This window comes from Onychostruthus taczanowskii, unplaced genomic scaffold (genome assembly GCF_017590055.1).
Source record: "Onychostruthus taczanowskii isolate IOZ18803 unplaced genomic scaffold, ASM1759005v1 scaffold5, whole genome shotgun sequence".
Lineage (NCBI taxonomy): Eukaryota > Metazoa > Chordata > Aves > Passeriformes > Passeridae > Onychostruthus > Onychostruthus taczanowskii.
This window is the reverse complement of record NW_024502568.1, coordinates 15,054,324-15,079,199: the sequence shown is the minus strand read 5'-3', so window position 1 is coordinate 15,079,199 and position 24,876 is coordinate 15,054,324. Positions and strand designations below refer to the sequence as shown.

General features: G+C 37.2%; 1 protein-coding gene across 4 annotated transcripts in view; it reads left to right on the top strand.

The window, feature by feature from the left end:
* Nucleotides 1-24,876, top strand: part of ATE1 (arginyltransferase 1) — a 68,908-nt gene that overhangs the window by 13,373 nt on the left and 30,659 nt on the right. For all 4 annotated transcript variants that reach the window (XM_041415528.1, XM_041415529.1, XM_041415527.1 and 1 more), the window contains 3 exons: nt 4,633-4,665; nt 9,968-10,149; nt 12,984-13,083. In XM_041415528.1, the coding sequence (XP_041271462.1) occupies nt 4,633-4,665; nt 9,968-10,149; nt 12,984-13,083 (315 nt within the window). The remainder of the gene's footprint in view (nt 1-4,632; nt 4,666-9,967; nt 10,150-12,983; nt 13,084-24,876) is intronic.

The window sequence follows — 24,876 nt, the reverse complement described above, 5'->3', positions numbered from 1 at the left end:
AGATGAAGCAAGTGATAGATGAAATTATAGGTACAGCTGTGGAGCTGTGCAGGTCTGGATCAAAGATTTTACATGAAACAAATAGAGTCTAAACATTTTTTTGCCTTTTCATGCCAAGGAGGAAATTTTTGATCCCAATGAAATAATCAGTGGCTAATGTGGATAGAACAGAGGGTCTTTAGTAGTTCTTAATGAAGTATTATCTCATTAGAGGCATCACATTTCTGTCCCAGTGTCAGAATCCTTAAGTCTTTTTACAGCAGACTTTGTCTTTAGGAAGCCCAGCTGAACTGTAACTGAAACAAGCTATGTGGCAGCTACACAAGCTAGAAAACATTTCCATAAAAGATCATAAAAATTCTACAGTAGTTTCCAGAGAGAGCAAGAGTGAACAGTTTATTGCTATTGCTCCTGAAGCAAACGTTTTATTTAACTTTTCACGAGGGTTTCATAATGACAAACTTGTAGAAAAACAGTATCTGTCTGTTCCCTCTGTGAAAGTAGCTGGACTCTCTCTTTGCTTTGTGCTTAGCTAAATATTTGTCTTGGAAGAAAAGAATTTCAGGACACACAAAAGATACACTGTTTGAAAAGGTGCAAAAAATTACTGAAATACGTGGAGTGGGGTTTTTCTTTCACCCTCCTCCCCCCCCCTTTTTCTTTTTTTTTTAAATTGCTTCCCAGGAATCCACTTGAACCAATAGAAAAAACGGAGTGAGTAGTCTGAGAAGTGCCAAAGGAGCACGTTCTGAGCAGCTCCAAACTGGTATCAGCAGCCAGTTGCAAACTTTTAGGTCTCCCTAACCTAGTTTCCTCTCTTGTATTCCAGTGAGAGAATGCTTAAAAATCAATAGCCTTTGTGGTTATTTTTAGCCTTCTGTACATTTTTATTCAGCTCCTGGAAGCCATGGCAGAACATCTCGCTGCAGTGAACTTGGATTTCACATCCTGGTAGCTCTGACTTTAGGAATTTGAATGATTATTTCTATATCAGCCCAATGCCTTCTGTTTATTTGTGTGGCTTTGTGACGGCAGTGCTGTGGATTTTTATCATGAAATGCCTGTAAAAGCAAAAGAATGTAGGCATCCAGACAATTAAGTAACTTGTCCACAGTCATATAATTTCTCTGGATTCTTTTTGCATCTCTTTTGCATTGTTCTTGATTTTGGCACTGCAATTTCTAAAATTAAATAATCTTTACTGTAATACTGATAAACCTCCAGTATACTGAGAGGAGGTTTCTTCTGAGCAAGAAAGCCACGGTGATTTTTGTCACTCCATAAAGGAATTGAAACTGTAACTGAAATGTACATTATTTCATTAGTCCTATCCTTGCACTGAAAACTGCATTTGAGACATGCATTTAAACTTTAAATCCCTCTTGCCTTTGTAAACTTTAAATCCTTCTTCCTAGTTTTGAAGGCTCTTTCTTCACCTTCAGGTCTGTGAATATCTCTGAAACTCTATTGTTTCTGCATGTCTGTATTTTTGTAAGCACTTGTTGAAAATGCTGAATAGAGCCAGCCCTGGGATAAGGCTTTGATTCCTCTGCTGAACTCTAATTTATTGCCTGGTTCAAGGGTGGCTTGCACCATCTTTTCCTGTAAAAATTCTACATTTTGTCCCATTTTCCTGATTTCTACAGAAAGTTTAAAAATTTACTTCATTTTTTGTCTCAATTTCAATGGTATTTTCCTAGCTAGTTTGTTTTTATTGTTTGGTTTGTTGTTTTCTTTTCTGTGGGAGAGGGTTGTTAGCAGCTGCTCCTCGTCTTATTGAAACACTGACTTATTTTTACTTTTTCACTGCACAACTTTATGGTTAAGACTGATTCTAATCTGTTTTGAGTAAGGAAGATTATTTCAAATAAAATATGGCAGCACAGAAGTGATGCACTGTATTTGTAGGTTTTATGACTTGCCATCTTTATTTTTAAGTTTCTTATGAGCTTTGCATCTCTGTGAAGAACAAAGCAAAAAACCCATATGATCAAAATCCTTGGTTTGTTTTAATCCCATTCAGAGACTGGATTTAAAAAAAAACAGAAAAAAGGAAGGCCCAAATCCCATATTCATTGCTTATCATTCCGTATCCCCAAAAAAAAGGGCAAGTACTCAGCTTTCCTTGGCAGTGAATTGCAAATATGATCAAACTCTTAATGCTGTTAAAGGGGAAATGATAAATGAATGCTTTTTGTGGTGCCTGTTTGGAATATCTCAGATAATTGTGCAGCTCCTGCTGGTGACACCTGGAAGGCTCCTGAGAAGGACGTGGTGTCCTCCTGTGACATCAGGAGCCTTTCCCTGCAGAAATCCCTGAGCTGCCAGGTGAAACCCATTCCAGTTCAGCACCTGAATCTCTTCCCCCTGTGTAAAAGAGAGCAGGTGTTAACACTCTGCTTTATTACCTTTTTTTAAAGCTGTGCATGTGCCCTTAGTCCAGCAAGAAGCTTTGGGTTGAACCCAACCTGCTTTTTGTTTTTCTGCCTTTTTTTATTCCCTTGGATTTCATTCTTCGTGATGTGTTTCTTCTTGGATTTATTAATTATGTTTAAACTTACTCCCTGTTGTTGAGTTGATTCTTTCTGGCAGCTGTAATTAGCTTGCACCAAAGTAAAAATGATGTGGATTTCTTATATATTATAAAGCTTTTAAAAGTTTATGTAAATCAGTTGGAAATTAAAATTAGAAAAGCATGGCTTTGTGAAAGGAATTTGAATTGTGTTTGTGTGACATATTGAGTTATTTTACTTACAATACCAGCTTTTGGCTGTATTTCTTTCATGGTTTATTGAATATTTTTGTAATTGTGTTCATAATAATCTTGCAGTGTTAGAGGAGTTTGTTAATTTGGAAGCTGAATCGAATGCTTTCTTCTTTTTTTACATAAATGTTTAAGAAAACTATCTAACCTCTGAACTTCACCAGGTATCATCAGGTGAAATAATTTATAACAAGACTTGGTGGTTTTTCCCTTAAGATTGTGCTACAATTCAGGTGCAGTTAAGACTTTTTTTCTAGGAGCTGTAACAGCAGAAGTTAATAAACTTCAGAAGTTCCCCTTCACCCTCAGAGCCAAGGGATGGGCCAGCAGGGCCTGGAGAATTGATAAAACTATTTGAAAAGTTGTCGTGGGCTCAGATTTCTCACCATAGGGTTTAGTTTGCACTGTACAGCTAAAGTTACAGATTAAGAACTATTGGGGGTCTTCTGACATGAAAATTAATTACACATGGTTTATTTTTTCTGAAACCTGCACTTTCTGAAACCACTGGCTGTAGGGGTGGATGCACTCATAGTGTAGGAATTTCTAACTGTATTTTTACTTCAGGAAAATAACTCAATAATTCAAAATTTTAATAATCTCTTTTTTCTTTAAATATTATTGGTGTTTTTTCCCTTATCCACCAAACCAAAACAATTTTACAATTTAATTAAGATACCACAGTCATTTGTTCTTCCAAACTCTGAGTGGAGTGATAGTGACTAGATCTGAAATGGTAAATTATAGGAAATGTACAATCCCTTGCCTTCACCATCACAGTATAGAAATGCCGTGTTCTTCCATAATTTGTGTCCAAAGGTTTCCCATCAATCCACAGATCAGCAGCACAAGATAAGCAAGATGAGGAAGCAATAATCTCAGAACAAATAATCTCAGAACTTAATGGAATACTTGACAACAAAATCTTGACAACAGTCAGGTTTTTGTAGATGTCCATATGTATTCTTTTTATCTAACTTTTAATTAAAAATTCCTATTTACTATTACTTTGCAGTGTGAGAACTGCTGACTTATTAAATCACCCAGCCATTACAAGAGGGAGAATTAAACTGTGTATTAAATCAGTTATTTAACAAGGGAATGTTTGGGGTTAAATACATACCAGAACCCTGCAACGTGTTTAATGTGGACTCCACTAATAAGGAAGTATTTGTATGAAATAAGTAAATGATAGTAAGTGAATGAGTATTGTATTTTATTACTCTAAGAATCTTGCACAAGCTCCAGATCATTAAAACTTTGCCTTTTTGGGTAATTATCAGCAGCACATCATTTTGTACTGAGGCAAAAATCCAGGTTTGAAATACTTGCACTTTCAGGAGGTTGATTTTCTTTCTTTTTTCCCTTCCTCTTCTTTAAAATTAAAATGAGCTTGCTTTTAATTTTGAATGTAAATTAATTAATTTCTGTTAAGAGGTATGAGGGTATGGTGATAGGGGAGATATCAATGGAACAGTGGGAAAATACTCCCTGTTGCAAGGAGTCACAGAGGAGGGTAATGTGTAATTTAAAATAAAGGACACAGAAATAGACCTGTATTACAGGGTGATAATTCTCTCACATCACATTTTTAGAAACCATCTCCTGTTTTATAGAAAATAAAATACTTTGCATAGTTAATTATTATGTTTATTTGTACTTCTAAACAGAATGTGAGAGTTTAAGGGTTTAAATGAAATTTCCATAAACAAAGTCTGATGATGCTTTTCAAAGATACGGATTTGAAAGTGTATATTTAAATATTAATGTATCCTAATGCATTGCTGATGGTTTTCTTTCTTTTTCTGCTTTGCCTGTTGGGGCTGTTTTCTTGGGCACGTGTTCCTGCTGAACCCACCTGGGTGCAGTTCACACGATTCCTCTGTGATTCCCCTCTGGAGGTATGTATTCATTCAGGATGGGAGTTTTGTAATGAATGTATTTAATTATTTTGTTTAATGAATGTATGAGTGTCCTCTATGCTCTCTGTAGACAGCCAGCCATTGTTGGAGGTGGTGGAGGAGGCTGGCACAGAATTCCTGTCTCCACCAGCTTCCAGTAAGGAAGGTTCTGCTGTGTTTCCAGAGGAGCCTGAGGACTCCTTTGCTGGGTAGTAAGCTCCCACTGAATTTCATAGCAATGCATTTAAAAGAAGAAGCACAAAAGGCTGTGTCTTTTATGGTTTTAGATTTATTTCTATGAAAATAAAATAATGAATTACTAAATAACTTGCTAAACTTTTATTTGACTACAGTCTGAGGTAAAAGTTGAGGAGAGATGCTGTTCCTTCATTTCAAGTGAGCAAACTGCCCTGGATTCCTTGCAGGGTCTCTCTTGTTAGTCTCAAAGAGCTCAGGACGGCGTGACTGTAATGAAATTGTCAGGTTATAGTAATTACACTGGTAATTTGATCTGTCGCACTTTGAGTGAATCCATGTGTGGAGAGTTTGTTGCTTTCCTCTGCTGAGTCCACTGGCCTTTGCATTCCTGAAAGCTGAAGAGTAATAGAGCTCATTAGGCTTTATAGGAAAAGGGCTTTTATCACCTCGTCAACTCGTGCAGCAGACTGCCATTATATTCTTAATTTTGTATGGCTGTGTAGATGTTGATGCACACTCCCCTGCCAGCTTTATACCCATATTGTTTCTTACAGACACTTTTTATTGACATTTCGAAGCTTGAATTAAATTTTGTGTGGCACCACTACAGATGTCTTCAATTAGATGAAGTTAAATAAAAGGGGTTATATATCAGAGGCCAAGGGATTCTTGAAATTCTTTATTCTGAAACAGTTGCCACAAGCGAATCTAGCAGTGTGTAGTCTGTTTACTCTTTTGAACAAAAATAATTTAAAATAAAATTTAAACCTTACATGTTTTCAATTTGTAATTTTTTGAGTTTTTAATGTTATCATTAGCTGCAAATAGTATGAACACCCAAACTCTTCCTGTCTTTTTTATTTCCTCATTTTATTATCCAGTTTCGTTTCTGTTTTGGCTATGGGCTCTGGCAGAAAAAATGAATGCTTTAAAGAAAAGATACAGTATGAAGTAGCAGAAAACGAGGCAGTTTTCTAGCAGTAAACAGCATAATGTAAAGTGAATTGTTTGAGGTGGTTTTTAAAAATCATCCTTTGATTTTAGAGGCTGCATTTAACCATTTGCCATTTTAGCAGTTCCCACAGGCAGATGTGGAATGGTGGTCACGGTTCAGCACAAGGGAACAGCCTGCAGGACTCAGCCAGAACTCTGTGGGCTGGGACCCTGCTCTTGCCAGGGTGGGAGGATTCCTGGCAGAAAGTTCCAAGAGAAATCCAGACTGTTCAGGGTGATTCACCTTATTTTTGGTGCTCAGTGAGTGAGGGGGATGTCAGGGGCCAGTTGTGTCAGCATCACTGATGGTCATCTCAGTGTTTGTCCTGCCCAAGTTGTCCTGAAATAGCAGCTGGAAGGAGCCTCAGCCCTTGGATGGACCATGGTGCTAGGCAGTTGAGGGATAATTCTGTTTTATTCTCAAAATATTCTCGAATTGCTGCTTAGACTTTTTTTTTTTCATCTTGACTGATGTTAAGCATTAAACTGACAATTTTATAAAACTGTTGTCAAAATCATCTCTTTGAAAGAGCTGCTGATTTATGCCTGTTGTTTTGGGTGTGCCTATAGCAATGTGTTTTCCAGCATGCATTTATGCTCCATGGGTTTATGAACATTTGGTATCTCCTCTGCCTTTTTGATCACTCAGTATTACAGGATCTTTCTGGAGCTATTTACATTCAGTTGGTTTTTAACCATCCTGAATAATTTAAAATCATCATCTTGGTTTGCTGCAGCATCATTCAGTCCTCACTGATTCACTACCAGCCTGGAGAATGTAATAGATCCAGCAGGATGGAAAGTGATCTGTTTTCTGTTATGCAAATGATCATTTGCTCTCATTAACCATGCTGAGATGCTTTTGGATTCTAAAGACTTGAAAGATGTTTGTGAATCTCAATCTTTGCTCTTCAAAAAGCATATCAGCCTCTGCTTTGCATTGTTTTGCTTATTGATACATTTTAATTTTCAGGAGAACTAATAAGTGAGTCCATTACAAGCCTGTAATTCCCAGGATCACCTTCTTAGAAGGTGATATTTGACAGACATTTGATGCAGTGTAGCTCAAATTCTAGACTTTTCCAGTCAGGTCCAGGATGTGGCTCTGACAAGAGCCACTACTAATCCCTAATGGAAGTAGGACAGAGCTCTGGAAAGGAAATGTGTTGCTAACCAAGACATGGAAATTCACTATTTGTGTGTGTGCCATTGGGAAAGGAACTGCTGGAATTAATCACTTTGCTGATTCGGCAAATAATTTCCACTCGAGCAGAGAAGTCAAGGGTTTCCTAGATTTTTATTTTCTTAGATAGCATAAATTTAATATCTTCCTCTTCCCTCCATGCACAGCAGAGGGTAAAATGGAAAGACAGAAAATAAGAAATTTCATGAAGCCTCCCAGAGAAAAATAATCATGCATAATACAGGCAGGACCCATTTTTGGTAATTATAATACAGAAATTTTTATAATTATTATAATAAGCAAAATACCTGTTAATATTAAAGTAAAAGACTGACCAGTGTGCTCTAAAGAAATTCTAGTGCTCTCACCATCATTGAAGTTCAATTATAAGCAGTTAGTACACTGAGGTACTAATTGGGCAATATATAATGCCAGTTCTGAGAAATATTTAAATTTTAATAGTGGCTTATAAAATGTGAGCAATCAAACATGCTCATGGAATCATTAGCTAGCAGGATATGAAGACAGAATTAACATAGAATATGTTGTATTTTTCTCTGCATGACTGTGTAAACATTGGAGAGAAAATTGTGGTTTCCATTTTGTCCTGGATTTTTTCAATATCATCAGATTATAATAATTCGTTGTATTGCAATAGGACTATAAACTGTTAATTTAAAATACTTTGGTCCTTCTGGATTGATTCCAGGGCTAGTGTATAATTTTGGTTAGATAAGATAAGCCCTTTCTGGTGGGGCTTGCTCCCCTGATGTCACTGGTGTATTTTCCATCACCTTTCACAGACACAGTCCCAGTGGAGATGTCAGTGGTGTGAAATGGTGTAGCCTGCTTCAGGAAAATGTTTCATATTCTAGACCTGTTTCAGGTCAAATTGCCTGGATAGTGCACAGGAAATCGAGTTAAAGGAGCCAAGTATTCATTGAGAAATGGGAGAAAATGTAATACTGACAAGCATTACAAAGGATTACATTGTATGAGAATTTTTGAAGGTGGAGGGAAACCTTACTCTTTTTAAAATGTTATTTGCTTAATGTAACAGAGATCCCTGTCTGTTTTGCCTGAAATCAGTGCTGTGCTCATTATGTTTGTTCCAGAACATAGACTCTCTTATATTCGTGACATTTCACTGTAATTGCATTAGTGAAATAACTGCAGATTGTGCTTTACCAAAAGTTTTAACTGATGTTAATGCTCAGTTTGCAGAGGTCCAGTGACCAAATCCATGTGCTGCTCTTTGGAGGATTGGGGTCATGCACAGACACAGCATTTATTTAACTTCAGAAGACTTTGCTTTGAGTGAAAATCTTTTCCATGGTGGCTTAGACTATCTTCTTTAACATTCATTAAATCCTATATGATGTATTTTTGACAAAGAAAGAAAATCTGTTTTAACTGAAACTTATTTAAGCAAGTCTGTGTTCTATTACCAACCACATTTCCCCATGGCTTTGAGACGTTTCATTTTTTTGTCACTGACTGCACTTTGAGAAGGGAACTTTACCAGTGCTGAGAAATCCTTAGAGAACATCTTTTACTTGACTGTGTCCCCGCTTAAAAATGTTACCACTGACCATGTGATTTCATTTGGCTCTGTTGAAAAGTTGATGATGCTGAATGAAACCATAACTGTTGGATAAGTGGGCTTTACCTGAACAAGAAAAGCTGAGTTTAATGTGCTAAATCTGGGTTTAATGTTCTCACATACTGCAGATGGAGCTCTCAAATGTTTCATCATTTCACTTCTAGAAAGCTCCATACTTAGTTTTATGGTCTATAACTATCTAAAAATTCAAACATATTGTTATGTGGCCTTTATTTTGGGACTTGCTGGTTAGGTAAGCCAGTTGAAATAATTTTTGTTCACGTGATTGATTTCTTTTGACACATGTGGTACCAATTAGAGTAACTTCTGCCTATCATCTCTTCAATCAGGGCTACTGTATCAAAATACTTGATTAAACCCACCTTCTGCTGATGTAATGCAAAACAGTTGGTAATAGCAGGCAATATTGTCAGATTTATTGAGTGAGAAGCAGCTTTCTGAAGATCTGGCAATGCAGTGAAAAACATGACTAGATGGATAATTAAGTTGAGCACAGTGGAATTCGGGATTAAAGTAAACTTGACGTGGGAGAAAATGGCATGCCAGAGTTGGTTGTGTAATACACTTTAAATTAGGGAGATCATTTTCTTCTTAACTTCAAGCATCAGTTTCTGGCTCGAGGTGCTTTACCCCATCCAGAGTCAAACTTCAGTGCACATCCAAAACCACAGCACACAACAATAGCAGTCCCTTGGTGTTCTTGCAGGATTTGCTCTCATGTGGGCTGAGGAAGAAGAGGTTCCACAGATTCTGTTGCCACACAGTTTCAGGTTTTTGGATGAAAGGTGTTTTGTTAGTTATGGAGAGTAAACAGCACATAAACAATGAGCTGCTCAGGTTTTTTTTTATAAATAGCCATCTGAAATAAATTTAATTGCCACTTTGAGGAAATCAATTTCTATGGCTGGAGTGCTTCCAGTGCTTGGGGATGGGGAGGAGAGAACCTGGAGGTCCTTGCTGTGACAGGGAGTGTTGGAAGCACCAGGTTGGCATGTAATAATTCATTAATAACTTGAAGAATCATGTTGGTTTGTCCTGTCAGTATCATAAGTGCTGGATGGCAGAGGCTATTTCAGATTCATGTTTGGGATGTGTGATGTGTGGGTTATACCCACAGTGAGAACAGCAAAGGGCACAAAAGATCCAGTAACTAACATTGTTTTCCCTGCCTTTCAAATGCCTTTTTTCTGAATACAGGTGGCCAGCAACATTTTTTACAGTATTTACTTACGTGTCGAAATTCTCTTTAAAATTATTTCCCTACTGGAAGCCTGTCAGGGAGTTAATCCCTCTTTTGTTCTTAGGCAGAGCACGCCCCAAACGGACCCGACTGTGGCTATGGCTCCTTCCACCAGCAGTACTGGCTGGATGGGAAGATAATTGCTGTTGGTGTAATTGATATCCTGCCCTACTGTGTGTCCTCAGTCTATCTGTACTACGACCCAGACTTTTCTTTCTTATCTTTGGGAGTCTACTCTGCATTACGGTAAGAGAACATTTCCCTTATCTGGTTGGATGGAATTGTAGGAATTAATACTTGTTTCTAAACTTGGAGTTTTATTTTTAGTCTTAAATATATACTAGTAGCACTACCTTTAGCAAAGTAGCTGTGGGGTTGGTTGCCTTCCAGGTAAATTTTTAATTGTCATCCTTGACTAGGGATGTATCTTTCTAGTTAGCTAAATACTTTTACAGGTTAAGAAAACACGCAGAAACAAAATGCCTTGATTTTTATTGCTCCTGAAAATAATTTAATATTGCTTGGTTTCAGCAGGAAAAGCCCCTTTTTTTGTCTGAACAGAAATAATTTTTCCTTTGACCTTTTTCTAAGCCCAGTCACCAAATGAAATTAATCACTTTTATAGTTTTATGCACATTGAGATCATAAATAACAGAGTACCCTAAAAAGCGTTGTCTACTGAATTAGTGCTCTCCTGCTGTACTAGCACTATGTATATTTTTCAGGTATGTTAATCTCATTATCTCTCTTCAGAAAACCTGATGGAGAGAGTAATCCTATGAATTTTAAAGCCTTAAATTAACTATCCAACATGGTCTTGCAAAACAGTAGGAATTGTGGGTATTGCTTTTCACTGTGAACAAAAGCTGTATGTAAAATTGCAAGTTGCTGCTTTTCTTCCATAGGCAATTTTATGATTCCATTGTTATTATAAGTGAAAAAAAACCCCAAACCCTAAATGAGTGGAAATACTTGTGTAACTCTATTTTTTCCTTACCTTTTTTACTCCTCTGTTTATATGAAGTCAGTTGGCCACAGACAAATGTGGTGTTCTCATGAAGCAGCTGGGTTTGAGCCTCGTGCCAGACATGTCTCTGTACAAGTCTGAGTGTGAGAAGCTGTAGCATGAATCTTTTCACCTGTGGGGATTTGCCCTGCACTCTGTCAGGTGCAAAAGGAGCCCTGCAATTGGGAGATCCAGCTTTCTCCTTTCTCCAAGGGCTCCAGCTGAGAGGCACCTTGTTCAGTGTCACCCTCCAGGGGTAAATGGCACGCCTTGAGCTATGAGAAGCACAAACAGCACTTTAAGAAAACTTCTTACCACAATCAGTTCATAAACCTTTTTTATCATTAATAAACCATGTGCAATTTAATATCTCAAAGGTATAATCTGAATTTGATTGGATTTTGATTAGTATCTGACAATTTAATAGAATCAATCAGAATTAACAAATGTGGAAAAATGTTGGAACCCCTGTGACTTAGAATTGATCATTTTTTCTCTTAATGATCTAGATTTTTAGAACTATTCCATTACAAATGTTAGATGGTTGAAATTAGACCCATTTTTTCCTTGCAAGATGAACATATAAAATACTAAGTCCTCCTAAGTATTATTTTTTAGTATTTGTAATATCACATTACTTTATGTAATAATAGACTGACATAACCCATGCTTACGAGTTCTTTAAATGATTTTAAATTTTCTACATAATAAATTTTAAAACTTTGTAGCTGCACCATGCGTGCATGGCTCAACTTGTGAAAAAGCAGCTTGTAAATTCTGCAGCCTTTAAGGCAATAAAAACGAGTTCCCAACAGTCCTGGAGGGAGCCAACCTCCTTCTTCTTTCAAAAAGGGGAAGAAAAAAGTTGAGTTAGGGAGGATTTAGGAAGTTGCAAAGGAATCTGATACCTTCAAAGCTGTTGCCAATTTTACTCCAAGGAGGTTGGACTGCATTGCTGTCACTTCCACTTCATGCCACTCAGAATTGTTGCTGCTGAGTTGTAGAAAGGATGGGATTTGAGCATCATTTGAAATATGTAGGCATGTAAGCAGAGAGCAAGGGGAGAAGAAACTGCTTGGAAATGCCAGTCTTGCCACAGGAAAAAAAAAATCAAGAAATACTGAGTAATACTAATTTAATTTTAAGGGATAAATTGCCTCCAGTGTTTGTAGATGCTTCCTATATGAATGTACTCATATCTTGGATCAGAGAGTGGTTTGTGTTGGAAGAGACCTTTTCAAGATCATCTATTCCAGCTCCCCTGTAGTGAGCAGGGACATCTTCTTATCCACTTGGACACAGAAAGTAAAACCAGCATCCATTTTTTTATCCAATTTGTTACAGAAGTGATCTGCACAGATAGAAATGCTGCAAAAATGATCATTTGTAGAGGAAACACTGGCTGGGTCTTTGTAGTAACAGTGCTTTCCCTGTGCCAGTAAAATAAAAAGCAAACTTTTTTCGGAATACATTGACATTTTTCTTTCAGAATAAATGAGAAAATCATGCTAACAAACATGGGATGGGTAAAAATACCTTTTGTTGCATAAAGATGGATGTTTTTACATGCAAATTGCTGGAGCATAAATGATGGAACATACAAGAGGCTTATCCTTGAAGCTTGTTTTTCAGAAGTACTCTGATGTTTTCCTGAGCCTTGTTAACCAGTAGAATTCCAGAATACCAGTAGCTTTCTGTAGAATTCCAACGTACAAAAATATTGACAAGAAACATATTAATCAGAGGGTTTTAGTCATTTTTATTAAGATATCAAATCAGGCAGTTGGCAGACCAAAACACAAAAATGAAAGTATTTTTAAGCCTGACATGGTGTTGTGCATTTTGATGATTTGTTTGTTAGGTTTCCAAGTAAAAACTTTCAGTTTGTTATGTTTGGGATTTTTAAAAACATTAGTTTGGAGTTTATGATGCTAATTTTTATTTTATAGAAGTCTAGTCCTTTAGTAAGTCCTAGATTAAGAGCCAGATAGCTGTAAAATATTTCAATATGAAGAGGCAAAATGGCTTTAAGAATTGTATTCAAATGTAATTAGTCTTTTCTCTCCCCTCACAGGGAAATTGCTTTCACCAGACAGCTTTGTGTAAAAGCTCCTGATCTCTGTTTTTATTACATGGGTTTCTACATTCATTCATGCCCCAAAATGAGATACAAGGTAAAGTGTGTTTTCACTTATTTCCTTAGTGTGCTGTCAAAGCTTTTGACAGTGTTCATAGTAATATAATAGTTTGTAATTGTCATTTTGGATTTTAATGTAGATTTTATATGGTTAAATTTGAATTCTGGGTACTATTTAACTTGGCTTAGGGATTTTTTTTTTTCCAATTTAGTTGCATGTGCTATTTATTACATCTTGGCTTAAGAGAGGTTTTCAAGGCTGTCAGATCATGTTTGTCATTTGCTTACCTGGCTATCTCATGGTTACAGTGTCTCAGTGCACTAAAATTCTCCCTTTTTGAGGCTGGCATATTTGTAGCTGTTGCTTAGTGACTCCAGGCACTGATAAGATGTCTTCTTTGGCTTGGCTGGGTTTTACTCTTTATTTTTTGTTAGAGGCTCTGCCCATGAAACCAGTGAGAAGTTTGGTGAGCTGAGATTTTGAGGCAGAGCAGATTTTGAGGAGAGGATCAGGAGAATCCACAGAACACTTACTAACAACTCTGGCTGCCTTGTAACCCCTGTTGGCTTCACCTTTGTTCAGACCTCAGTGCCTAAAGGTGTCTCTCTTGTGGTTTCAGATCTTGTGAATGTGGTGCCTTTTCTCTTTAAATGTATCATTGCTTTTGGATATTAATGTGATACAATTTCAGAGTACTGAACATTGATAGCAATTTGCTGAACCCTTACACATAACCATTTTTATCTGTTAATAATGTGGAAAGATAAAAAGTTCACAAAATCTAGAGAAAGAGGCCAAGTGTTTTCATTTCTTTTTTTCCTCTCTCAAAATATGCTAAAAATCTGCAGTGTTTTGGGCAAAAATTGTGAGGTTCAATAAAGTGATGGTTGTGAAAGAATTTCACAGGAATTTCATCTTGATTATGGCCTGCACTACAGGTGACCATGATGATTGTCTTCTGAAAATAACAAATCCCTCTTGTTTTGTTAGATGATGTGTGTTTGTGTGTGTGTGTGTCCCCTTTCCCAACTTGAATTTTCTTGTCCATCTGCTGGCCAAAGAAAGAGAACATTAAGTTTGATGGAAGAAGATGGGTGAATTGGAAAAATGTGCCCTTTCTCATCTGAATAATCTTAAAGGCTGTCACATCACCAGCTTGAACCAAAGGTTTTGATTACTTCCTCTACTCTTTGGAAATATTTAGAAGTTTGGGGTGATTTGTTTATGTTGAGACACTGCAGTTTAACATCCCTTGTCTCTTCTATAACCTGCATGGTGCAAGACTTGTAAAATGAGATGTTGTTTACCAGAGCACTTAAAAAACAAATCTGGCAATAATGGCAAAAAAAAAAAAAAACCAAAACACATTTCTGAAAGTTATCATGGCTAAGAAACTGTTAGGCTCAGCTGCTTGTAGTGCTTTACCAAAGAAATGAACTTTGTGTGCATGGATTAAATGAAGCTCATACGTGAGGCACTGCATTAAAGGAGCCACTCTACATTTGTATTGTTTATTACAATAAACAATGTTTTGTTGAGCCTGTGGTGCAGTTTGAATATGATTGCACCAGAAATACAACACTCCCACAATGCTTCTAGATTTCATTCTTAAATCATGGAAATTGATTAAATTGTAGTGGGAGTATTGTACTTTTTGTTTCCTTCACAAAAGCTCTTTTTCTTCCCTTGCTTAGAATTAATGACTATTTGATATGACTGTGATTTGGTAGAATATACATTTTAGTCTTCCAGAAACCTACAGAAGTCAATGTGTTGGGTAATTAAAGCTGGAGCAGGGACTGGGGAGGATATGAAGAAAAGCCTGTACCTGTGTGATTAGAACACACATAATGCTCTCTGCTGGGACAGCAGTAATCCAATAAATGAAGTGCAAGGACCTTTGTTCTATTTTATACTTCCTTTCCTGGATGCATTTGTTTGAGAAGTAGACAAAAGTAATGAAATTGAAAATCAGGTTGACATTAATTCTGTAGTTCCACTTTTCCCTCACTGAAACAGAACACCAGAACCAAATTATCAAGCTAAGCTCTGAAATGCATCTGGATAATGCTGCTGCTCCTGTAAGTGATTGGGAGTGGTGAAGTAAGGTGGGGAAGTACTGATTTTGCAGATTAAGTAATTTCAGTAATGCCTGGTTGACTTGGAGGCATTTCATCTTAAAGACTTCGCTTTTTTGCAGTTTAATAGAGAAGTTAGAGGCTCCCTTCCCTTAATGATACTGCTGTGGAAGAGTGACAGGCTGTGGGTGGATGATGTTAAACTGGTGTCAGGTAAAGAAAGAAAGAGAAGGAGCTGGAAAGCCATCCACTGGGTTTCTAGCCTTTTTCTTGTAGTTTTATTTGCAAATTCTTTGTTTTGGGACCTTCAGAAATGGAGGCTGAGCACAGGAGCAGTTCTCTGTATGAGAAGTGCCTTATGAGAACACATTTATTTACAGTGAAGGCAAAGATTTGGGGGATAGTTATTGGGGGTCAGTGTGTGACCATTTCACCTGCAGGGTTCTCTTTCCACAACTGCTACAATTTGGTGTATGAATGGGGTGCAGTCCACTGGAAGATGGGAGGTTTGAAAGTCCTGGAAGCAGATCCCAGAGCTGGGATTCCTGTGGCACAGTAACAGAGTTGGAGAATTCTGGATTCTCAGGCAGGAAGATGAATGGTTAGAGTATCAGCTAACCCATGGATCAGACATAATTGCAGAGGTTTTTAAAATAAAGCTCCCTGTTGAGTCACTGTTCCCGTTCCTTTTGTTCTCCAGCAGCCAACACTGATTGCAATGGGATTTTAGAACAGTGGAGTCCCAGTGAAATTTCTTTTAAGATGGGGGAAGGGACTCCATTGCAAAATTAGGATATCTTTTAGTTCCCAGCCCTTCTCAGATTTGTTCCCATGTATGGGTTCATGTTTACAAACTGGTAAAATAAAATCTACATTAAATTGAGACAAAAGGATTCCTGTAGTCCTATTAATGTTAATATGGAAAAATCCAATGAAAAACCTTAAGCAATGGCTTTGTTCCATTTTTTCTGGGTAGGTTAGGGTAATACAAGATTTAAATGGTTCTCTGAAGAGATTCATGACCTTGTGGGAAACCTTCTCAGGCTCTGTTAGATGTGGTAGTTCTCACATTGGAAAATAGTCTCCTGGAAAATTTTCCAAGAGTCAAACGATGCAAAGTCTTTTTCCTAATGTATTTTGGAGTATGTGATAAAGTTTTAAGCATAAAGAAAGTATTTTACTTGAAAATGAGGTTGGTCTCAGGGTTGCCTCTCATGTGTTTGAGTCCTGTCTGTGTACTTGTTAATGTTTTCAGTTAAATGCAGTAATGTACAAGCATATTTATGGAATTACAGAAATAAAAGAAGCGCCTTTAGCAAACAGCCATATCAGAGAAATGCTTGAGAGGACCTTGGATTTTCTTCCTGGATTGATAATTTTGTTTTACCCTGCAGCCTTCAAGTAAAAAATTTCACTCTGTGGCTCTATGTTACTAAATTCACATTTTCCAATCACTCTGAACTCTTTAAGGTCCTTTCTGTTCTTTCCATTGCAGTCCTTTCACACTGATTTTGAATCTCATGGTGGGTGACATTAAATGGATTTTGAGGTTGTGTTTCTGGTGTAAATAATAAGTGTGTTTGCTGCCTTGCAGTAGCCATTTGGCCTCTGTTGACCTTAAATCCCTTTCTCCTCTAAGTTCTTGTGCTGGGAAGGATTTGTTGGTGACGTTTTCTACGTGAGTTTCCTTAGTTCTGGGTTTTGTGAAGCTTTTTCAGTGTTGGGATTTGCACAGATTCTGAACGTAATGCCTTTTGTCTTTAAATGTATCATTGCTTTTGGATGATACAATTTCAGAGTAGAACATCGATAGCAATTTACTGAACATTTACACATGATCATTTTTATCTGTTAATAATGTAGATAGAAAGTTGGAGCATGGATCCATTCCTTGTTTGGGTCAAGGATGTCCTTCCCCTGGAGGCCACCCCACTGGTGTTGGTAAATAACTCTCAGAGCACTTGGAAGTGCACAGCAGATTTAATGTCTTTGTGCTCTGTTATCTCTGTGTGCCATTTTAAGGCCATTCTATGATGTGAAGAGGTGTTTTGACTGAAACCTTTATCCAGACTTGTATGCAGGCCAAAGTAAATGGAATTATTTCAAACAGTCTCCTTTGGTATCAAGTCATGGCCAGACTTCAGATAGATGGAATACTAGAAAGGGCTCTGAAATGTCAGAAAAGAAACAAAAGGCTGATTCAACTGTGATTAATCATTCTTAAACTAAATACCTCAGACTGACTGTGGTTGTGAGTGGTGCCCCTGGAATTTTATGGCACTTGAGAGCCAATTTCTTTGGCTGCTTTCAGGAATTTCAGCATCACTCCTCGTGCAGCAGTGAAATGCATCCAGTGGTAGATTGCATGTCCACGTCCACCAGATCCACAGGAGTCTGGCTCATCTTCCCCTGACCAGACTCTTTCACCATGTCTCCCTATGGAATTCAGTGAATGTTTTCAGTAAGCTCAGATTTGCTGTGTAAAGTGAAATTTGTGAGGGAAGGAGATTTCATGTGACGTGCCTTAATGTGATCCTCTGATTTTGGGGGTGTAAGCATATGCTTGTTATGGTTCTGCCACTGACCAGCAAAAAGCTTTGCTAAATGTGTCACTGGCTCCACACAAAAAGAGCTTTCATACCTTTGTGTGTCATCTTTTCATTCAGCCTCCTTTTCTCATTGGTATTACTATTTCCCTTAAAATGGGAAAAATATGATTAGCTGAGAGTAGTTTGGAGGACTGGAGTTGCCCTGAAACAAGTGGCTTTTCCAGGATTAATTTTGTAAGTTTATAGGAATAAATCTGCATTGCAATTAGCACAAAACAACTTTTTATGTAAACGGGTCATAAAGAGTCAACTAAATATCCTGAAAAGTCAGTGCTTGTTATAGAGTGCCAAGTTGTTGCTTGCAGCACCATTTGATAATAAATAAGTGAAGTATCTGCATTGTAAAACCATTATTTAAGAAAGCAATAAAAGTTTTGGCAACACAGTGGTTTTGCTTTTTTTGAGAGGACCATTAAAAACAAACAGCAAATAAAGACAAAAACATACAGTAGTAAAGTCCTGAGAATGATAAGCTGCACAAGTGAGGAGGTAATTCCTGCCTTTGTATGTGTCTATTAGCATGATTTTTATCCTCCTCCTGCCTTCCTTCCTTCTGTTTTCTCCCTGGACTTCCCTGGGATCCTCCTGTACATCAGCAGCTAAAATTGAACATTGATTTCTTCAGAGCTCTGACCTTACCCAGCTGCTCCTTCTGATGGGCTGGGTTGGTGCCTGAAGAGAGACTGCTCTGAATTCTGCTGGAGTTTGGCCATTAACACCCAAAGGGATTTTGAGAAATCTTTTAGAGTGACCAAGACTTCCAAAAGGATTTTGCATGATTGACTTGACGTACATGTGTTAAATGTGAAAATCAAGCTGTTTTAATGTTCCTTCAAGGTTTATCTGGTGCAAAAAGTCCTTATCTCTCTACATGCATTTTATCAAATATGTTTGACTAGGAGGAATGTCTGGTTTTTGGATGTCAGAAGGCAGGTGCTCTTTTCAGGACTGCAGAGTCCCTTAAAATCTTTTTTTCCTTTAGTTTCTTCCTTCCATAAAAGCTTTCTCCTTTCACCTTTCCTTATCTGAAAGCCTGTGCCAAATAAAGGGAACTTAACATGTTGGAATAAACAACTATGAGAATGTGGGACAGAATGAAAACACCATAGGTGAAAAATTATGAGGTCTTTGGTTCTTGATGTCATGCTAGTGATGAATATTTAAAATCTTTTCTCCTTTACTTTTAACAGCTTCTTACAAAGTGTTTGAGGTTTGTTTTTTTTTAAGACACTTGTGAGAGAGGTTGTGAAAACCACATTACTATGAGCATCAGCAGGCAGGAATAAAGAGATGCCCCATTCTGGATAGCGACAGCCATAAGTGAACGCTGACAGGGGATTTCTGCTGAAAATGTAATTATGTAAAGCAGAATATCAGTTTCTGTGTCTATTTCCATGTTTTCATAGCAGGTAAAGATAATGAATGCAATTACTCAATTGCTTGTTTATTTTTTTTCCTAAGCTGTTGTTTTTTACTGTGTATAATTGGTAAATTATTACAGTTGTTCCTCAGTACAGGTGTTGATGCTGTGCTGAATTGTACATAGCATTTTTCTGAAATCCCATTTTGCTTCTAGAAACAGACACAGACCCAGAAACTTTATTTCTCCTGGTAAAATATTTTCAGTGGGGATTTACTTTTTATTGTCAGTTAGAACTCCCTTGGGAGAGAAATTACCATGTCCCTGAGGATTTATTTTTCTAATGTTAGAAATGTTTATGGTCCTAATGTTCGAAATCCATTTTTCTTTTTATTTGTTTCTGGAGTTTAAGATGACTGAAGTTTGTTGCAGAAATGAAGTTAAAGTAATATGGATATTGATGTTTGACTATTATTTCTAGGCTTTTATCTGGGCAGATGATGTTTGTTCTGTAGGTCTCAGCTGACCTCTGCCATCAACAAGTCTCTTTCTCATTATTGCACCTTGAGAAAATAAACTTGGTTTGGATCAGGTTATTTTCATGTGCTCCATAAAAAACCCCACCATATTCTGTATGTTCAGGATTCCCAGTTCATGTGTTGTGAAGAATAAACATAGAAATGTGATTCATGTGGCATTAACAACCTATAATTGCACATTAGCAGGGATGTGTTCTACACCTTTTACTTGTTCCAGGAAATTTGTTTATTTGGGACAACTTTACTATAATTTTTTCTTAATAAATGTGATTGTGCTAATTTGTGTAAGATTTAAGTGAGCTAAAATCCTACCTTAAAAACCCAGGAGTAAGAGGCACAGTTTGTGAAATTTTTGGTCAGTTCTGTGCTGGTGGATGTTTTCAGATTTACTAGAGGTAACTTGCCTGTCTCTGTCAAAGGGAACTGCTAAAAAGATTTATTCAGGATCATGTTAATAAACCTGAGACAAACCATCCTCTGAATGATGGTAGCTGGTGGAAATTTATCATGTCTAATTCATGACTCAGCATAGTCATAAATTCCCTGCTTATTTCTGACTGACACTAAATCTGAGTTGAAGGCTCATTTGGGAACTCCATAGCAACCACTGGCTGTTAAAGTGAGAACTGTAAATTGTGAAATGCAGAGCCAAAAGAGCTGGGGGTTTTGTTTGGGTGGTTTTCTTGTGTTTTTCGTTTTGGTTTTTGGTTCTTTTTAAGGGTGAATACTATATTTCACAATTCATATGTCTTTCATTTTTTCCTTCATGTGAGAAATGAGGTTAAAATTCCCATTTCACAATTTTTCCAATTAGAATTCTGCAAGCCCATTAGTCCTTGCTAGTAACTGTAAGAATGCATGGAATTAAGAGTATTTTTAAGCAAATGATTTGATGTAGTGCTGCTTCATCAGCTTCAGTTTTGTTGATTAATCATTTTGGATGGTCCTCAAACACTACTTAACACCCTGTATTCTGAATTTTGTCTTTATAACTATCTCTTTGTGAGAATTCCCAAAAGTGAGTTAATTTCAGTATTCAGAAATGGACACTGTGCAGTGCTGTGGTCTAAAAGGTGAAAACATATTTATGGAGATCATGCTCTTCACTTTTCCTGGCCCAGTCCCTGTGTAAAGCTGATCACAGCCTGGCCAGTTCAGATGCTGGACAAAATATTAAAGTTCTTGTGCCTACAGAAAAGTCAAATCTGTCACCAAAGTATGAGTCCTTGAAGCTGGTTATTTTTATCTGTGCACCACATTTATTGAAGATGGCAATACTTGGAGTGTTGGATCTCTCATTTAACTCCAAATCCAGCTGCTCTTATTTTTACTGTTTTGCTGATTATGTTAGCACTGATTAGGCAGTATTGTCAAGTGGAATTTATTTGGTCTGAAAGCCTGGAGCTTCTGCTTTCCTGGCTCTGCCATATTTCACTTATGGCCTTTACAGTAGGAGCTGGCTGACAAGCCAGTTAATCTACACAAGAGATGTTTTCTCTCTGATTTTCCAGGAAAGGTTTGATGGGAGACACTTTAATGAGGCCTGGTTTAACTAAGACCTTATTAATTTTACAGAGGTATCATAATACACTCCTCTGAAGTGTTCCATGTAATCTAGATGACAATTCATTATTATGAATGATTATTTTCTTTGTCTGAGTTTGTTTAGCTGCTGACTGTACAGAGTCTCCAAGTAAAAGTATAATTAATGAACGACTATATTATTGAGGTTCTAATATTTATCCTCAACCCTGATGTTAAACACAGTCTAGCTTGCAAAAAGTACAACATCAGTACTTGGGTGGGAATTTAAGTCCCAGAATCCTATAGAGGTGAATGATTTGGAACAAGAATGGAAAAGTGGAATCATGGATTGCGTAGTCCATCCCTTTACTGCAATACAGGTTCAGTTATATTTGTGTTAACTTTTATATATAAAACATATATAATAACATATAACATTTTCTTATCTTTTCTTGTTCTTTAGTGGTCATCCCAATGAAATTCCTTTTCTTAATGTCTCACCTAAGCTTTTCTTCCTAAAGAGTAAGATTATTATTTCTTTGTTGTTGTTTGGTTTAATTTTACAGGTTTTTTGCCATGCCCTTCATTTTAAACTTGATGGCTGCCAACATGTCTCTTTATGGGCTTCTCTAAAAACCCCAATCAACCATCCACCAAAAATACCCCTCAATTTTTTCCCTGACTCTCATTTTTTAAGCATTTTGTAATTTTTTTATGCAGCCTAGAAGATTTTCATCAACCAATGTATTTTTGTCCTAGAGAATGGTGGCTAAAATTAGGTCCTCAGCTGCTGAGGTCAGCTTGCAGCATTTGTTTATAAAATGTGAGTTTCTGCCTTCATTGTGCTGAAGAAGATAGCAACCTCTGGAGGCAAGAAGAAAGGGTGGAAAGGAGGAGAAAAAAAGGAATTGTGCAACTACAAAGTTTTCAGAATGGGCTAAATTGGGATGTGGGCTGAGTTATTTTTAGTGTCAAGGTTCGTGACTACGTGACTGGGAAAGAAAATGTGTTTATGCTGTTGAATTTCTTTGCTGTCCATTCTGCTTTAGCAGTCTGTGTTAAAACTTGAGTTTTTCTTTCTTTCAGGAGAGAATATTGCATTAAATGAGCTGACAGGGCATAAAGGGTTTTATGGTTTTTCCTTCCAGTGCTTATGGAGATCTGCTGGATGAATTTTTATCTTCCTTATAGTAGTAAATTATTATTTATAGTATTACAGTAAATACCTGAAGTGACAGCTCAAAGTAAAAAATGAAGAATTAAAACCTAGAGCAAGGCTGTGATAGTATTGTGTTGCAGGTGATGGTAATTAATTGTGTTTTCACACCACCAGCACATCCCTGGTAGGGGAGCAGATTATTTCATGTCACCTGTGGTAGCCACCACTGTTACTTAAGATGCAAGTAATTTAAAAACAAATCTCTGCTCCTTTTAATTGGTGTTAGAGGGAGTAGTTGAAGTTTGTGGAGCTTAGCAGGCTCTTGGGTGGTGCTGAGTTTTCCCAAAGATCTTTGAGGGCTCTGAGAGGCTGCACAGAGCAGGGACCCAAACAGGAGGGTCTGTGGAGAAATAAAATATTTTTGTTACAGCTTCTTTAAAATTTTTTCTTAATCTAATAAAATCAGTTCCCAAAGACTTTAAAATGTTGCCTTATTGTGGAGACCTGGGAGCTTGATGAGTTGTTGACTTTTTGAGTGCAAATTAAAAAAACACCACAAATAAACAATAATCAACAAACCCAAAGTCCCCCTCGGTGTTTTCAGACGCTGCCCTCAGGTTTCTGCTTGTCCTGTGGGAATTAATCAGTGCCAAAAACTTTATTTGGTTTAGTTGTTCTCAGCTGAAGAATGGAACTGTTCTAAAAGGACAAAAGGAAAGACTGAAACTGTTCAGTGTAGTTATTTGCTGTGTTAGATGTGTTGGATAATTTGGGGATTCTTACTAGAAAGGTTTCAGGGGAAGCAGATCATCCTTTTTAACAGCATAGGATACTGTTTGCTTCCTCCCCTTCTCTTGTTCAGAATGAAAACGTTTTCACAAATAACACTGAGATGGGATGACAAAAAAGTGTGTGAAAATGACTCCATTGTTAATTAATTGAAGAAGAATGGGTCTGTGGAGCAAAAGTACATAGCACCCAAAATCTATCTTTGTCCCAGCACAAATGCACTGTTGTTCTGTGAATGGACAGAAGACAAGATGAGCTTTTTGTTCCACTGATTATTGATTTTATTTATTTATTTAAGCTACTAGGGGCTAGTGTTCTCAAGGGGTGCTTAGTGATAGTATGGGAACCATATCCATGATTTATTTAATGATTTTTTTCTTATGTTCTTTCCATTTTAGTCTTTACCAGTTGGCATTGTGTGGCTTGTTAATTGCTTTTAACTATCTTCCATTCAGGGAAAGGGAGGAAGGTGGAGAGATGTTACAGTATATTGTGAGGCAGAAATATTTAGGAACATTTTTGGCTGCATGTTTTAGGTGTGCAGATCTCCATTCAACTTACTTGACTCAAACTGATTAAAGTTTTAGTCATTTAAACTTCTATTATGCTAATAAATATTGGCATAATGTATGCTAGCATACAAGTGTTTATAGCACTTTGCTGTCTATTTTAGAAGTGTGTTAAAAGTGCAGGGAAGTGCATGAAGCTGCTTTCTTGTTTGCAGATATGCGTGCACATGAGTACAGGGTGCAGCTTATTGATTTTAAAATAAAGCAGGGTGATTGCCTGGGCAATTTTGAGTTATTTTGAACTCTGAAAAGCGGGGATTGTAAACTGTTAGAATGGCAGCAAAGTGCTTGATCTCTGTAAGTACAGCTCTAATTTAATACTCCCCTAATCCTATATTTGGGTGGATGTTTAATACACCCTTGAATTACCAGGTTTTGGAATGATCAGGACTTACACAGCCTGTAATATAGTTACTACTTCCAGCCCATGTGCCTCCAAACTTGTTTTTTAACGTGAAGGTGTTTATAAAGCAAAGTTTTCAAACATCTGGCATTAAGAGAAAACTGAAGTGTTGATGTTTCAGCTCAAAGACTTTGGGGATATATAATGTTAAACAGTCTGTTTTCCTAAACATGCAAGTAGACATTTGTGTACCTTAAATGGCAGTAATTCAGATGGAGGCATAATGGGGGAACATGTCCTGCCCAACTGAGAGAAGTGTTGGGCACTTTTACAGGGCCACGAGCTTAACGCATGCAAGCTGCACAAGGAATGACTGCTGCAAAACCTCCCATATAATTTCATTTTGTTCAGCTTTGTGTGATAAGAATGAACTTACTTGACAAGAATTCTCGGATTAGAAGTTTTATATTTTGTTTATAATTACGGAGACAGAGTTTAATAACATAAGGAAGAGTTTGAAAACAAGTCGATGTCAAAAAGAACATGTTGAAAGGATACAATTATTCTCACTGCATTGTGTCCTCAGGCAGTTATTATTTCCTGCAAAACAGCTTAAGAAAAATTCAGTACATCTCTGTCTAGCCATGTTTTCAGTGTCTTATCCCTCCATTTGTTTAATGTCCCTATTCTTGGATTCTTTCATCAATTTCTTACATCTAGCATGGTCTCAGAGGGAATGCAGTGATGCCCTGGAGCTCTCTCAGCTCAGTGTTTTTTCTGACAACTAATATAGCTACAGCCTGGTTTTCAGTTTGGAGTGGAAGAGGAGAGGAGAGAGAAAAGGGGAGGAGGAGAGGAG